The 16,289-nt window shown below is 37.3% G+C and overlaps 1 protein-coding gene and 1 long non-coding RNA gene across 2 annotated transcripts in view; one reads left to right on the plus strand and one right to left on the minus strand.

Moving 5' to 3' along the window:
* LOC309473861 overlaps nt 1-3,665 on the plus strand; it is a 31,547-nt gene extending 27,882 nt beyond the window's left edge. The window contains exon 2 of the long non-coding RNA XR_014197121.1: nt 935-3,665. This is a non-coding gene — a long non-coding RNA (uncharacterized lncRNA). The remainder of the gene's footprint in view (nt 1-934) is intronic.
* calcrlb (calcitonin receptor-like b) lies at nt 3,348-16,289 on the minus strand. Its single transcript, XM_082136069.1, has 13 exons — nt 16,135-16,289; nt 11,944-12,042; nt 10,519-10,666; nt 9,019-9,132; nt 8,798-8,910; nt 8,069-8,160; nt 7,847-7,973; nt 7,580-7,733; nt 7,402-7,462; nt 6,614-6,680; nt 5,591-5,809; nt 5,132-5,173; nt 3,348-5,029 (listed from the first exon to the last, which is right to left on the minus strand). The coding sequence occupies exons 2-13, from the start codon at nt 11,992-11,994 to the stop codon at nt 4,805-4,807; spliced, it is 1,413 nt and encodes a 470-aa protein (XP_081992195.1). The 5' UTR covers nt 11,995-12,042; nt 16,135-16,289; the 3' UTR covers nt 3,348-4,804.

Consider the following 16,289-nt stretch of genomic DNA (forward strand, 5'->3'; position numbering starts at 1 on the left):
GTCCCGCCCTGGGCCGTCCCTCCCGTCCCGCCCTGGGCTGTCCCTCCCGTCCCGCCCTGGGCAGTCCCTCCCGTCCCGCCCTGGGCCGTCCCTCCCGTCCCGCCCTGGGCCGTCCCTCCCGTCCCGCCCTGGGCCGTCCCTCCCGTCCCGCCCTGGGCCGTCCCTCCCGTCCCGCCCTGGGCCGTCCCTCCCGTCCCGCCTTGGTCCGTCCCTCCTGTCCTAGTGGAGCGTCTGGTAGCCGCTCCTTTAGGAGGGGGTTATGTCACAAGCTTGTCCTGTCTTGTTTTGCACTTGGGTGTTTTGTTGTTTTGAGCCATGTGCTCGTGTCCATTGTCTAGCCCCTCCCATCTTGCTATCTAGTTATTGGTTAATTTGTCCCACCTGTTGTGTTCGTTACCCTCCTTTGTTTGCTCCCCTATTTAGTCTCCTTGTGTCTGTAGTCTTGTGCTGTTACGTTGTCTAATGTTCTTGTGTTTTGTTCCTAGCGTTTAAGCCTGTTTAGTATTTGTTCTAGTGTTTTCCCCCACGTGGGAATTTTGTTTATTCTTTGTATTTTTTGCTTGGTTAGTTAATTAAAATCTTACCTTTTGTTTTTCTGCATTTGAGTCCTCGTTTATATTTCTTGATTTATTCGTGACAGAAGTATGCATCTTTGTGTATTCAGTGCATTAATATAGAATGGTGATTAAACTGACTTCGAAATAGCTGAGCATTAAATGGTTTTATTGCACATCTTCCAGTCAATCAGAATTGTATATTCAGACTGACCATGGTATTGTGGCATCCTGCACTTCCATAGGAGAAGTACAGGAGACAAAGATTCAGTTCACAAACACCCCAAAGGGTAATTGTTTATTCACTGAATGTTTACAACCTGAAACACAGTTATCAGGAGGCGTCTTAACTCCCCTCTCCCTTCTCTCCCTCTCTCTAGGCACGCACCTTGCCCCTCCCCATAACTATCTCGGTGCAACTAAAAAGCTGTGAAGATTTCATTTGAATCATCAGGGCGGCACCAAGTCTCTCGCATCTTTACAGCTAACTCGCAAGATCCTCAGACTGGGTTTAATAAGAGCGGTTCATCTCCCAGGAGCGTACAATCAAGTGGCGGATGCTCTGTCCAGGGATCTGCTACATCTGGGGGAATGGAGGCTTCACCCAGATGTAGTGCAGTGCAGCAGTGCAGCAGTAGTGCGATACAACAAGAAAGAGGTGGATCTGTTTGTGTCAGAACTGACCAATTATTGCTGCTGGTAGTTTGCGAGGACCGTCTCGGTCCAGCCCACTGGAATAGAATGCATTAACCCACGAGTGGCCATGTTGCCTGTTGTCTGCATTCCTCCTTTTCCACTGCTATGGGAGACATTACACCAAATGTTCCTTTTCAAATACAGGGTACATTTAGTAGCACCTCGATGGCCAGCCAGGCCATGGTTTCCTCTTCTTCTGAATCTTTTGCAGGGCCAACCATGGCAGCCTCCCATCAGAAGGGATCTCCTCTCTCAGCTGAACGAATGCCAAATTTGGCATCGTCTATAGCTTTGGGTCCATTGGGTGCGCGTGGATTGGGAACCAGCAGTAGTCAACACCATTGGTAATGCCAGGGCTGCTTTAACACACCAGCTTTATGCTGCTCGCTGGAGTATTTTTTCTTCTTGGTGTGAGGATCGAGGAATTTATCCAGTTCACTGTACTGTACCGAATATACTGAGTTTCCTACAAAGTGCCTTCTACCGGTACCTTAAAAGTGTATGTTGCTGCTATATCTGTTTATCATGCTCTAGTTGATGGTTTTTCTTTGCGATCTCATAACCTTGTTGGTAGTTTTTTGAAGGGAGCAAGGAATTGAAAGCCTGTTCGTTTTACTCCTGTGTGGGACTTGTACTCTAATTCCTTTGTGCACGACCATTTGAACCATTGGGTGTCCCTGTGATTGTCCTTGAAAGTGGCGTTTCTTCTGGCTGTTGCTTCCGCTAAACATGTCGGTGAGCTTCATGCCCTGTCAGTTAGTGAGTCATGCTTGCGCTGGTTACCGGAGTATTCAGGGGTCGTTCTTTGAACTAATTCGGCCTTTCTTCCCAAGGTCTTATTACCACAATTTGTGAGTCCATTAATCTGGCTGCCTTTCAACTGCCCTCTTCCCACTCTAATATCGATGGGAGAGTTAATCTTTCTGCCCTGTACGTGCTTTAAAGTTCTACATAGAATCCACTGCTACTTTTAGACAGAAGAATCAATTATTTGTCTGCTAGGGTCATGTGCGTAAAGGTGCACATTAGTGCTCCACATTAAGCAGGGTTTTCATTGTAATTTTGAAGATGATATTTTAACTTTGCCCTCAATGATTCATTTAAAATGATTCTTTCACAAGTGAAAACATATTTTTAACTATTCTCTTGGGTTGGAAATGGTTTGAGGCCCATTGCCTGCACTTGCTTCAGGTCCTTATGCATGCAATTCCTCTGCTGAGAGTAGAGCTGATGACAAGGGAGGGCCCTTCCCCCTGAGCCCCTACACCGCATATGGAACCAATGCAAACAATCACAGAACATGATCTGCAAACTTTGATAACTGCAGATTTTACAGAAAAACACACACACATTTAGAGAGAAAGTGAGCGAGAAGAGAGACCCCATAGTGTGTGGCAGCACCAAATCCGAGGCTTCTTCCTGTGCTGTTCCCCGAGGCAGAGACACATGTCAGCTGCACACTGTTTACTTCAGCAACTTTTTTTTCCACAGTGTGTGTGCATGCTTGTATGTGTATATCAGTGAGGAAGTTACACATCCTGTTGGAGCAGTCACATATCCCTTTGTGAAGTGACCTCCAACAGTATCTTTAGTAATCTGCTGCCTTTAACAGAACACATTTAAAAACAGTACTCCAGTGGGAAATGCGCTAACTGCTATAATATAAAAGATTTACATCAATAATATCTGTCACATTTGTAGAGACATATGTGTTTATTATGACTGAAAAGCAGCTTTTCATAATTCTCTTATGTAATGAATATGATTATTTATATAGGAAGTTGGAGAATAAACAGGAACAGAGCTGACTGACATAATCTAAATTTATCCAGTTATAGTAACTGACTACAGCAACAAGTGGACATTCATGCTGATCTATTCAGCAGGATACCTGACTTTAACCGCTTATACTTTCACCAGAGTACATCTACAGTGACACAATGTTTTCAACATTCTTTTCAAAACAGTGATCAAAGAAGTATGTTTTTACAGATTTATATGTCGGAAATGTTCCAAGTGTCATTATGACTAACCAACAATATCATATCAGTTTTTTTGACAGTTCCTCTGTAAAACATCAGATTCAAACAAACAGTCTTGAACTGAACCTTTTTAATGTCTTAAAAGAAAGGAAAGCCCTACTGAAGCTTTAAATATTTTGGTAACACATTACAATAAGATTTCATTTGTTAACATTAGTTATGCACTGTGAACTTACATGAACAAACAATGAATTGTATAAATGATGTAAAAAAAAAAATATTTCACTCATTCTTAGTTCATGTTAACTAATGCAATAACTAATGTTAATGAATGGGACCTTATTGTAATGTTTTTCCAATATTTCTAGACACGAAGTACAACCATGCAAACATGCATAAGACACAGTTGTAGAAATGCATTTACACCTCAAAATAGGAATGTTTATTTATCCAGCATGTGCACATAACATATTTTAAGAAACAACAGTTGAAAAAGCGCTAAACGCATCTGTATGTTCCAGACATAGAGACACTTAGAGACCTCATCTGTTTGTAGATCTGCAGATCTCCAAAAACTGTAAACCCACAAGTGCTAATGTAACTTGGCCTTGAAGAACAAGACTCACCTACACCAAGATTCATATGAACTACAGATAAATTAGTTGAAGAAAGATGTTTAGATGAATCAAAAGTGAACAAGATAACCCTGCTGAAAGGACGTGTCAGGCCAGCAAAAACTGACATGCTAGTCCAGACTGGTTTATCCTAATCTATCCAAGATCTGATAGTCTTTTAGCAGGGAAATGTATGTTTACAATGACTCTAGATTTTAATGACAGTAACTCTATTTTGTTTTGGTTTCTTTAATCAAATATTATATATATATATACATATTCAAACTCAGCACTCCTAAGAGACAACAAAATATTTTGCATATATAGAATATATTGTCAATATTGCCCTGTATGTGGATTAAAATTTCACATAAAATTAATCTCATAACTGATAACAAAATGAAATTCAGGATGAACAAAAAGAGCAGGACGAGGTAATCAGTATCTTCTGGAATCACATCCTATTGATTTTGTGTCTTCCACTGTTTATTCCATTCTTGTACTAGATTCTTTGAGCCAGAATAATCCATAGATCCATATATGTGACAACCATCATCCAATGAATCAGGGTGGCTCAACCTTCAATTAATCAACACAGTGCCATACAGAATAAAGCTTCATTAAGAAATGTTCTTCAGGTCATAGTTTCACCCATATAATATCCAACTTGACCTCCATTTCAATCAAAGAAATCAGAAAGACTGACCATGTGTGAGGTTCTCCATAGTGTTTCACTGGATCACCGTGGAAAATGTTCACGTGACTTTAATATTCCAAATAAAATACAGTATTTTCTCCAGTCCCCATCCATAAACTGGAGATCAATGAAGCCTGTAGGGAAAAAGGAAAGGCTTCTTGGGGTTTACAGTCCAAAGTGTCCCGATATTTGTCCAGTAGGCACACATATCAGTCAGTGGTGCTCTCCATGAGGCTGTTCTCCCAGAAGTCAAAGAGTTTCTCACATGTACAGGTTGTCTGATCGAAGAATGGTGGTCTCCAGATTGTGAAAACTCTTGCCGTTTAGAGTCTCCATGTGGCTGTCGATGCTGTAACATCTATGGACTTCTGTCATGGAGGAGGCCGTGTAGGATGCGGAACGCAGGTGGTCTGTGATCGGAAATGTGCTGCCAAACTGCATGCGGTAGCGGTACTGGCTCCAGTGCCTTCGCAAAACACCTTGCACCTAAACAAACAAAAGAGAGCAATATATTAAGTATAATGGCAAATATCTTTATGCTTTGAGGAAAACATTGCATTGAAATTGTAGGGGGGGAAAACGGCTTACCTCGCTATTGAAAAAGCAAAATATAGTGGCAACCAAAAGGCCCTGTGGGGGGAAAAAATATATTTTATAGTCCTCAGTTACAGAATATTTCTAGTGTAAACCAATGTGTATGTGTTCCACTTAAATATAAAATGAACAGAATAATTATGAATGTATTAATTATTAAATAAAAAGGTAAAGGTATCACTTTTTACCTTAAAATAATGTGTAACCATAATGTGTTAATGTATATTCATGTACTAACATTTTAAACACAAAGTTTTAAATGTCTTATTTGTTTGTCAGTTTGAAAAGTGATTAATACATTTTCTGTACCTTAAAAAAAAAAAAAAGTTTTAAATGTCTATTTTTAATATAATATTTTAATGTCAATTGGAGAATGTATTCATTTATTTAAATTTTTATTTTTTAATTATTAAATTGATTTTTGATCCCATGCCTGTTGTCGACAACACCTACCTGGTAATGCAAAAGTATGTTCATTGTGTGCATATATATCTCGGAGGCGAGCCGTCCGTTGGGTTTGTAGGGCAGCAGTAAATACTGAATGCCCAGCAGAGGTACAAGGATTAAAGTGGCCCTGACGGTCCTCATGTACAGACTGGATTCAGCCTGGTGGGTCACCTTCAGCTTTGTGATCAACACTCTCACAATGTTTAAAAGGAAGAAGAGGTTAACCTAAGGACAACAAGCAGAGAAAAGAGCAACTATAAAGAGAGAGAAACAAAATTGCAGTACCTCAAAAAGTATTTTGGCCACACTGTACATTCTATCATGGATTCAAAGCAGAATTCTAAAGTTTGGATTATGTTATAGTCTGTCATAATACCAGTAAATTGTCATATAAAGAGTTTTTATAGAATGTTGTGTTTGAACTTCCATTTGGTGGTAGCTCTGTATATTTCTATAGTATTGCTGTTGAAGAGTAATTAGCTGGTGAAGTGGATTTACTTATTGTAGAGTTAACGAAAGTTGTCATGAGCGGTGTAATGGTTGAAGCGGATGTCATAACAATTGTCAAGTAGACCTGGAATATTTAAAAACGAGCGGTTTATAAGGTCTATAACCATATATATTTAAGATTGGTGGTGGACCAAATAGTTTGAAAATTGGTCATTGACCCAGTCTATATTCATCATCAAGCACCATTCTGAATGTCTAAATAGCCCTGTAAACAGCAATAACAGTTTATAATGACACAAAATCAGCTTTAAACTGGCAATTCCAGCATTGCAGAAGTCAGTCCAAGCATTTAATGGGCTGTATAATAATATATCCCATATGAGCCCAACAAAAACAACAAAGAGAACACGGCACTTTGATTAAAAATGGCAGAATGCCAGAGCTTAAGTTGATTTTTTGAAACAAGATCATGCAGATACACACACATTGGCAAGGGTGAGTGGAAGATAAACAAGAGAGATAAAGTGTGATAAAACAAAATAGAGAAAGAATGCAAGAATAAAAAGAAATCAGACTTACCAACAGGGCTGCACAGATGGGCCCATGAATAATGTAGAGCAGAGAAGTGTTCGAGCTTATCCAACAGCTGTGGACAAAAGTGTGAGAAAAGTTCAGAAAGCAGAACCAATGAATGCATGAATACTTCATTAAATGTTCAGTGACATCATTGCTATGATTTCACAAGATGTTCTACAGAGCCTCTGCCTGGTCAGTGTATTCCTGACAGAAGATGGGATGGGATGATGGGAAGTCTAGAAAATTCAGATTTGCCATGACAGGAATAAATTACATTTTTAGTTATTTTATATTGTAATATTATTTCACAGCTTTACTATTTTTCCCCCCTCAAATTAAAGCAGCATTGGTGAGCACAAGAGACTTATTTCAAAAACACCCAAAAATCTAAATTATTGCAAACTTTTGAGCGGTAGTATGTAATATAATATATATATATATATATATATATATATATATATATATATATATATATATATACACATATATACATACACACACACACACACACTTATATACTGTATATTTAACTTTAAATAACATGCATTCTATATGGTAAAAAAAAATGATGGTACTGTTGCTCAGTATAAAACTACAACCACTTATAAAGGGGGAGGGATGCTTCCTCAAAAGAAATGTTAAAGGGATAGTTCACCCAAAAATGAGCAAATTATGACAGAATGTTCATTTTTGGGTGAACTAGCCCTTTAATATAATCACTATGGAACCAGAATCATTAAGCAAGATCAGAATTGTAAAATTTCTTGTCATGTCTTTTGGATTTAACTCACCTGTCATTGTAGTAATAACTTCGGGATACTGCATGTATAAGTGCAGGTATTAACGGGAAGCCTGGAAAACATTTGAAAAGGATACAATTATTAAAAATGTTAATGAAACAGCAACATTGATCAAACAGAAATCCAGTTAGTTTTGGTGCATTTTGGGAAGTTGATTAAAGAAACATACCCCATCCTAGAAGGTAATACCACATGAGTTGCTGTTTCTCAGCAAACACTGCCACCACAATGAGGGTGTGCAGGTAGATCCCTTCACACAACATCCAGAAGTAGTTACAGCCCAGGAGATAATGATGAATAAACACGGACAGTTTACAGCTCGCCTGGGAGAAAACACATCAATATATGTTAATATGACCCTGTTCACTTTCTTGATACACATTCCTGGTCATATTGTGCATGACATGAAAGCCCACTATTCAATTTGTACACTTACTGGATTGGCTTGGGTTAATTCTTGGTTGTTTACAACACAAGTGAAAAAGATGATGGTTATAACCGAGTTCAGCACAAAGGAGAAGAAGAGATTCTTGTGTAGAGTTATCCTTTGGCAACTTAAGCTCCTGAGTGGGAACAAAACAGCAAACTATATTAGACTGCGTGAAAAGGGAGGTATGTTTTTATGATATGGCAATAAGATTTTTTTCATGTGACTTACTTAAAATAGAAAAATATCCCCAGGGAAGTAAACAAAGATATCAGCGACAATCCATGACCAATCAAAACCAAATAGTAGAGATTAAACGCTATCTAAAAAAAAAAGAAAAAAAAGAAAAGTTATATATACAAAATGTACCATTCAATATGAGCAAGAGAAAAAATTACACTACCAGTCAAAAGTGAAAATTCAGCTTTGACATTTTTAAATATGACCGTTATTTTAAATTGTAATAATATTTCACAGTATTACTGTTTTTGTTTTTTTCATCAAATAAATGCAGCCTTGGTGAGCATAAGAGACTTTAAAAATCTGAAGACTTGTAACACTTTACACGGAAATCCATGGAATCTGAGAGTTTGACAACGACAAGTCTGTATTCCACACTTTTAGTGACAGATACACAGGCAACACACTCTCATACATGAGGGATTTACTCTTTTTAAGCATTACAAATAAAAGAAAGAACAAAATTATAATCAAGAGGTAGAGCAGACTTATCGTCAACCACTTTTCCCTGCACACACATTAATATTTTAATAATATTTCACAATATTGCTGTTTTTGCTGTTCTTTAATCGAATAAATAACTTTGTTGAGGATAAGAGACAAAAAAAAAAATCGGAATTATTCCAAACTTTTGACCGGTAGTGTGTGTAAAGCAGAAGTGTGTGAATTATGAAGATAGAACGGACAACTGGGATCTCCAGGACACAGTGTAAAGCTCACCCTTTTGTGATCATTAGACTTGTGCTTACAGTCTGTGTAATTTGTCCATGTTTTGTTACTCTCTGGGTGAATGAACCAATGGCCTGAATCAGTACAAATCTTCGTCGCCATTTCTGTTAAAGAACAATTTGTTAATCAGTCAGGCTTTGAATAACACCTTTATGTATAAGAAGTAACCTTTATTCAACAACGACAAGATAAAAGTCTTACGTAGGACTCACCTGAGGTATCAAAGTCAGTATAGTAGCCTGGACAGTGCTGGGCTGAAGTGAATCCTGCGTCCAAATCCTCCCAGCACAGCCATCCATCCCAAGTCCGTTTACACATAGAACCATCTGCAATAGAGTCATTTGCAGTTATTAATAAATTCATAGTTGGAATCTTAATCATGTGGTATTGGTTTTAAGACTTCTTAAAGTCACCATGAAATCAAAATTGACTAATCTTATTTTTATTGCAGTTTTTTAATTTTATTAAAAAAAATATTTTGCCCTTGTATTCCTTAATCAAAATAGCTTCCCCTCCCTCTTGCAGCGACATTATTGCATCTTCTCTGGTGTGAAGGTGGGACAACCTGTCACTCCCATGACATCACAGCAATAGCAAACCACAACCATCCAATAATTTCCTAGTGGACAAAATCAAGTCCCGCCCTACATTGTTTGAGAAGCTGTTTCATTCGGATATATGTCACAATAGGGAAGAAAACATTAATCACAACTTCCGTTTCATGCCGACTTTAAGACCACATAAAATATGTTGGCAGGGTCTTAGTATTTGGTGCCTGGTTCTTGTCTTCTCAAACAAGACTGCAGTAGAATAAAAAAAAGAAAAAAAGACTACAGACAATAAAAAAAGCCAATAATAATAATAACCCCATCTTTCTAGTGAGTTTTTTCACATGGAACTAAGCTAAATGCACAATAAAAATTTGTGAAAAAATAGTTCTATTATAATATTAGGTTAAAAAAAATGTGTAGAGAAAAGATACACTGTAAACTTATCACTAAGTAAAACTATTTTACAGATAATAGTTTAATCATTTGTTTTGGCTTAGTACAATGATGATATAAATGACTGTGATTGAATTTTGCGAAAAAACACAAAATCTGTGCCATTATATTTTAGGAAGGTCTTTCCGTTCCAACTAGATCGTCAGTTTTCGTGGTCCTTGCCAAAAAGCTTTTAGCAGCTGTCATGGAACGTCCTCCTCCCCTTGTGTCAAGCTTCATCTGTCGTCCTTCAACTGTAACTTGTGTCTCATACACAGCAATGAACCACAGAATATTTCCATTCAATCATCCTTTCACATAAGAGCTTTCCCGTAATTTTCAGGATGATGTGACAAAACATCATGCGGTTTCGGTCCCCTAATGTTCTTACGAGCATCCAAGTCAGAGATTGACCGAGGGCAGAAAATAAACCTCCCTTTTTCAGTGGAATTCCACAACTGCCATGACTAGCAGGCCTTTACTAAACAACAAACCCGAAGTACAATGGCAAAAGTCTTGGTAAAAAAATCATTATAAAAACCAAACTGTTAGGTAGACAAAACCTGCATGAAAGCTTTCAAACGTCTTGTTTGAAAGGTTAAATGGGCTTAACTTAAAGATGCTGATCTGAGATTCTGAATATTGTTCTAGATCCAACAAACGATATGTCTGAGCATAGTTTATAGCCATTGCTCAGTCAAGAATCTTTGTAAAATAAGAACTTCTCACCTGTTCTGTTGTGATTCGTGTCTTTCATAATCTTCTGGAAACATTCAAACTGGGCGTTCAAAATATTGTGGCGAGAGAAGTCTAAATCATGGGGATTCTTTTGTGCCGTACCTCCAGTGTTGTTCTCTGAGAGGACCACCACAAAAAACTGTTGAAAAATATGAAGAAAAGAGATGACAATGACATTAGCTGATCACAATGACATTAGCTGATGAACAATAGAGAATGGCAGATACATAAACCTTAATTCTCGCATACTCCTGATTCTAATACATTTGTTTTGTTATACTTAAAGGAGCTGTATGTAAGAAATGTATTTCAATTAATCATAAAATGGCCCTGATATGTCACTAGACATTAAGAAATCATGTCCATTTCAAATACTTATATCACTGACAACAGTAGTCCGGCCAGGATATTGTCATTTAAAGTCCGCGTGAACCGGAAGTTGCAAACGACTTTTCTCCAGTGCTGTGACGTATTTCCCAGTGAAAAGGAATATTGAACAGAGGGCAGGGTTTTACTCTAGCGCTCCTCCTCTCCATCTCTCGCTCATTACAGACTAACGATTTGAGGGGAGTGGTTAAGCGTTTCCCAACCCAAGTCCTCAAACCTACGTCATCAGGGAAGGTCCTCCAATGCAGAGGGGAGGGGCATTTTCAGATTTTGATTAAAGATTACGAAGCCAAAAAATTTTTTTGTGTGTTTTAACTTGCACGGATTAATTGTTCACCACAAGACTAGTAATATGCGCTAACAATGTAAATACGGTCCATTTTGATTTCAGTTGGACTTTAAAAAGTGAAGTTGCAGCCCTCAACTGATGTTGATGTTGTCATCTTGTGTTTTGGCCTGATGCTCCACCCTCCACCTATCTGCCAATCACGAAGTCAGTAGTGTTTTGGCATCGGGGTTGCCAGCTCTGCTCTAGTTACCACAGCTACGTAGCAGCCTACGTTCCTGCTGGATCCTGCAGCCAATCTGGCAACCTCGAGTCAGGCGGAGGGGGAGGGGATACACCGCTCTATAGTAATTTGAAAGTGATTGCAGTACCAGTTTTGGCCACAATCTTACATACGGCTCCTTTAAAGGGATTAAAATGAAAAGTTGTCATCATTTACTCACCCTCAAGTTGTTCTGCATGAAGTTCTTTCTTCTTTTGAACATAAGGAAAGAAAATTTGAAGAATGTTGGGAACCAAACAGTTGCTGGTCCCCAGGGACATCCATATTATATTAAAAAAATTACTATGGAAGTCAATGGGGACCAGAAACTGCTTGGTTACCCACATTCTTCAAAATATCTTCTTTTGTGTTCAGCACAAGAAAGAAATTAATACAAGTTTAGAACAACTTGAGGGTTCCCTTATAAAAAGATATAAACCTGTACATAATGTTTATAAAACATTGTTTATGACAAACATACCTCAGAGGTTGCCAACAGTAAGAGAAATGAGGTAATCCAGCATCCAAACATGGTTCCACTGTTTGGCTTTTGTGTATCCAAATGATCTGAATGCTTCAGCTGAAAGCAAACAGAGATTATTATACATCCAAAAAATAGAGTTATGGACAGACACTTTGCTAGTAGATTTAGGTTATTTCTAAACCAAACAAAGAGTATAGAAGGTAAGCCAAAATAAAAACAAAATTAGAGATTTCCCAAAAGAATTTCTGTTGGTAAATTTTCATTTCCATGAAAACAAGCCATTAGAGCCAGGTGAACTGTCGACCTATTCCGCTCCCAGGAGTGCATTGATAGCACTGTTGTTAAGTTGGAGAAGGGGGGCGGAATCAAAGTCTGCTTTACATAAAAGTTCAGTCCATCAGGAGGCTTGCTCGATACAGATAACATCATAAATCAGCTTCAAAGCTTAGGAAGATCTGTTATAGCCACAATAAAGTTGCTTGCAAACAGAATTTTCTATTTTTACATGCTAATATTTTATGACATCCTGGACTACAGTCTGATTATACACAACCCCGGTTTATTCTTTTTATGGTGTTCCATGTGGAACTATCAGAGCATTCCAAAACATCTTTAACATCTGCCTTGATTCTGCTGTTATTTCCTTTTTAAATTAATACCTGTCGGTATGGCCATGGCCAAGGGGCTGAAACGTCATGTGATTCTTTTGTTCGGCCTCCAAACATTTCCTGCTTGGATGAGGACCCGAAACCACATGACTAGACTCATATGTGGAAAATTATCCATTTGGATTTGTCTTTAGTCTTGAAAATGAACATGCTTCCCAGAAGTCCAGACAAAGTGAATTAAAGTACGTGTGTTTTTTTTTTATAACTTCCATTTGGATAGAAAATATTTCTTGATGCAAAATGGCAATTATCGTGACTTTTGAAGAAATTTCTGTGCAAGACTTTTTGTCGCACTACTGTAATAATACCAATATATGAATTCATAAATAATACTAAATGTATTACACTATATATAGAGTTCACCTTGCTTTTTTTAATTACATGAAACTGCATTAATGGAGGAAGAAGTCCTGTTAAATGATGTCTAAGCAGTGTTACCACATAAACTGTGAACAAGTTCTATTAAGTTTGACAACCTAAATTTTTTTATTTTGAACCACATATCTATTATTTTTTCATTTAAAGCAAACATCTTTTTTGTTTTGTTTAAAATGTACTTGGTTAGATGTAATCTAATCTAAATAGAGTGACTGCCTGTCATACATTTTTAACTGTGGCTGAAGTCACCAAATGTTTTTGGTGGGAAACACTGTACGCCTTGTTTTCTGTCCAGAATGAGAGCTATAACAAATTACTCCTCCAGAAATTTCACTGTAAAATGACTAAGTCTTTCCGTCTGAATTAGTAGGTCAGAGTCTGTAGATTATTTCATTCAGAAAACCGCACAAGTCAAGACTGTTGTAGTTCAAAGCTTAATGAATGTCTCAATTAAGAGTGTAAACACTGTGATACTTTCAATATTGCTTGATTTGAAAATCCCAGCCAGCTCAACATAATGTTGGCACAAACAATGGCATGAGTTTGGGGCCGGGCCTTTCTCCAGTCACCCAGTGTTCGGGAAACCTGTTTGAAAACAGTAGTCAATTGCGTCATTTGTAATCCTAACATCATGGTCACTATTCTTCAGTGTGTGTCCAATTGTTTCTAGTTCAGCCAATTTGGTGGCAGTTCTATTTGCAGAAAATATTTGTCTAAACAATTTAACATTTAAAGAATATAGAATTTAAGTGTTTTGGGGTCATCAGCGTTGACCCTGACAGATCCACTCTCAGTCCTTCATTCCAGATTAACAGGCAGCCATTTAGTGAGAACTACATATTTGCACACTCTTAAAAATTAAGGTTCTTCACTGGCATAAATGGTTCCATAAAGAACCTTTAACATCCATTGAACCTTTCCATTGCACAAAATGGTTCTTTGTAGAGGAAAAAGGTTCTTTAGATTATTAAAATGTTCGTTATACTAAGAAAACATGGTTCTTTGGGGAACCTGAAATGGTTCTTCAATTGCATTGCTGTGAAAAAACCCTTTTGGAACCTTTTTTGCGCAAAATTAATTTGTCATTTCACTGGACAGTTTATTTGCACCTACAATCTTGATAAACATATTATTCGTCAGCCGCCCATATACAAAGATATCAGAGCGGTAACATTGTCTTTCTACACTGAATACTTTGAGAACCAAAGCTCAGAAGGAAATGTAGAAGTTATAGTGAGGTTTCTTCATTAACTTCGATCAACAAACGTAAAAAGGCTGATGACTGTCTGTGTAACTATGAAATAGTAGCAGCATCTATTAAGTGTGCCTTGATAAATAACATTTCTTAATCGGCTGAACATTCTCTTTATGTTTTCTTTCACAATAAACCGCTGTTCATCTACTTTAAAAATAAAGTGACATGATGAAAGAAATACAAAAACAGACCATAAAACTACTTAATAAAACTTTAAGAGAAGAAAAACAGCAATAAATCTTGTATCATTCAGGTGTTGGCAGTATAGGCATAAATCACATGTCATTCCAAAAGGAATGTGAAAATAAAGTGTTTTCCTAGACATTTTGGGTGATTGGATGACCCCAGAACTTGGTGAAAAAACAGAGGGCCGAAACATGATAACTTTTTGCCCTTCCTGTAAAGCTAAAGGAGTGGTTTATAGATGTGACATTGCCAAAGACCCCTCTCTCTCATACCCAAACCCTTGACTCCCTCCCTCACTATTTCTCTACTGGGCCTGGTCACAAAAAGCCACCCTCCAGACCTTCAATCAGGAAGCACAATGACAGTTAGTTTAACTCATGTCCGTTTAGGATACACCCATGAATATAACACACAATTTTTCCACTCTTCCCTTATATGGATTGGATTCATCTTAAAGTGACACAGCTCAAAGTGGTATTAAGCAGAAATGATGTGTATATTAACTTTGGCTAAATTCAAATAGTTATAATTTGACTAAAATCATTCAGTCATTTCTAAAGAAATTTCAATATAGCTGGAATCTCAAGCCTTTTTAAAAAGTTTTGCCATAAACTTAATTTGCGCATTCCACGTTAACATCATAATAACAAACAATAAAATCCTTAAAATGTAATGTAAATTGTGTAAGCAGTAAACATTTATATCTATATAACAGTTATACTGTATGTCAAATCTTAATATAAGTCAAAATAATATGAACTCTCCAAACACAAGTCCAGTGAAATATGTTAATACACTATTATGATTTTTCTTAAAACTGGTCTTCTTTAAAACTTGTGCTCACAGTATTTATTTATACTTATTATGTTTTAATCAAGTGTTCGAGATATTCATTATTCAGAACACAGCTACAAACTTTAATTTTCAATTAAAAGACATCAAAGTTAATTAGTGGCCAGCTGATAGGGTTTTATTTTTTTATTTTTTGGTGGCAGATGGTGGCATTTAGGGTGTCACCGGGACTGCAATTCTGACAATTATAGTTTAATAGCAGCAAATAATTGGCCAATTTAAATAAACACACACAGAGACAAAGCTGTCGGTAGTTAATTGTCCAGTCTGGCACAATTAATAAGCACTGCCGATGATAACCTTAAAATGGCCAAATAGGCTATTGATTATTTTGACAGACTAACCGATAAATAAGTCTGTTAGTATTTTGAAAATGGCAGTTTTATTGTTGTATACTGTTTAAATGTTATTGCAAATGTTATCACTCTGAACACTGATGAATGTACAATTTAAACATTTTATTGAAATTAAGCTAATTTACCAAACTGTCAGTCTTGACTAGAAAAAGGTGATTTCGTCTAAGCTATACCTGAACCTTTCAAGCTTTAAAAGGTTCCTCAATAACAAGCAAATTAATAAACCATGCAATTTAGAGTGATTCATTACGCTAACATCTTGCTGTTAGCGTAATTAATGTAATGAAACAGAGTTTAATTAGTTCAAAAAAAATATTTAAATAAGTTTTCTATTTCAGTTCTGAGCAATGGCACATCAGGATGTACTAAAGTTTGCGCAAGTGCGCAATGAGTTTATTTAGAAAACATGAAAGGGGAAAAAGCGTCGTAAGAGTAGCCGAAATCTACATGTTGACATGTGTTAATTAATAAATTAATAAATTCTCGCTCTTACCTTGTTTGATCGGTCCTCCGTTGTCCGCTGTGGCAGTGTGCAGTGTGTACTGGGAGATGTTCTCGGTGATGAGTTGAGGCCCCTGAAGCAGCAAAGGAGTGTGTGTAACGGGTTTCCTGTGACATCACACAGCTCATCTGAGAGTGTCCCGTTAC

Source organism: Leuciscus leuciscus (genome assembly GCF_965113295.1).
Source record: "Leuciscus leuciscus genome assembly, chromosome: 14".
NCBI classification, from domain to species: domain Eukaryota; kingdom Metazoa; phylum Chordata; class Actinopteri; order Cypriniformes; family Leuciscidae; genus Leuciscus; species Leuciscus leuciscus.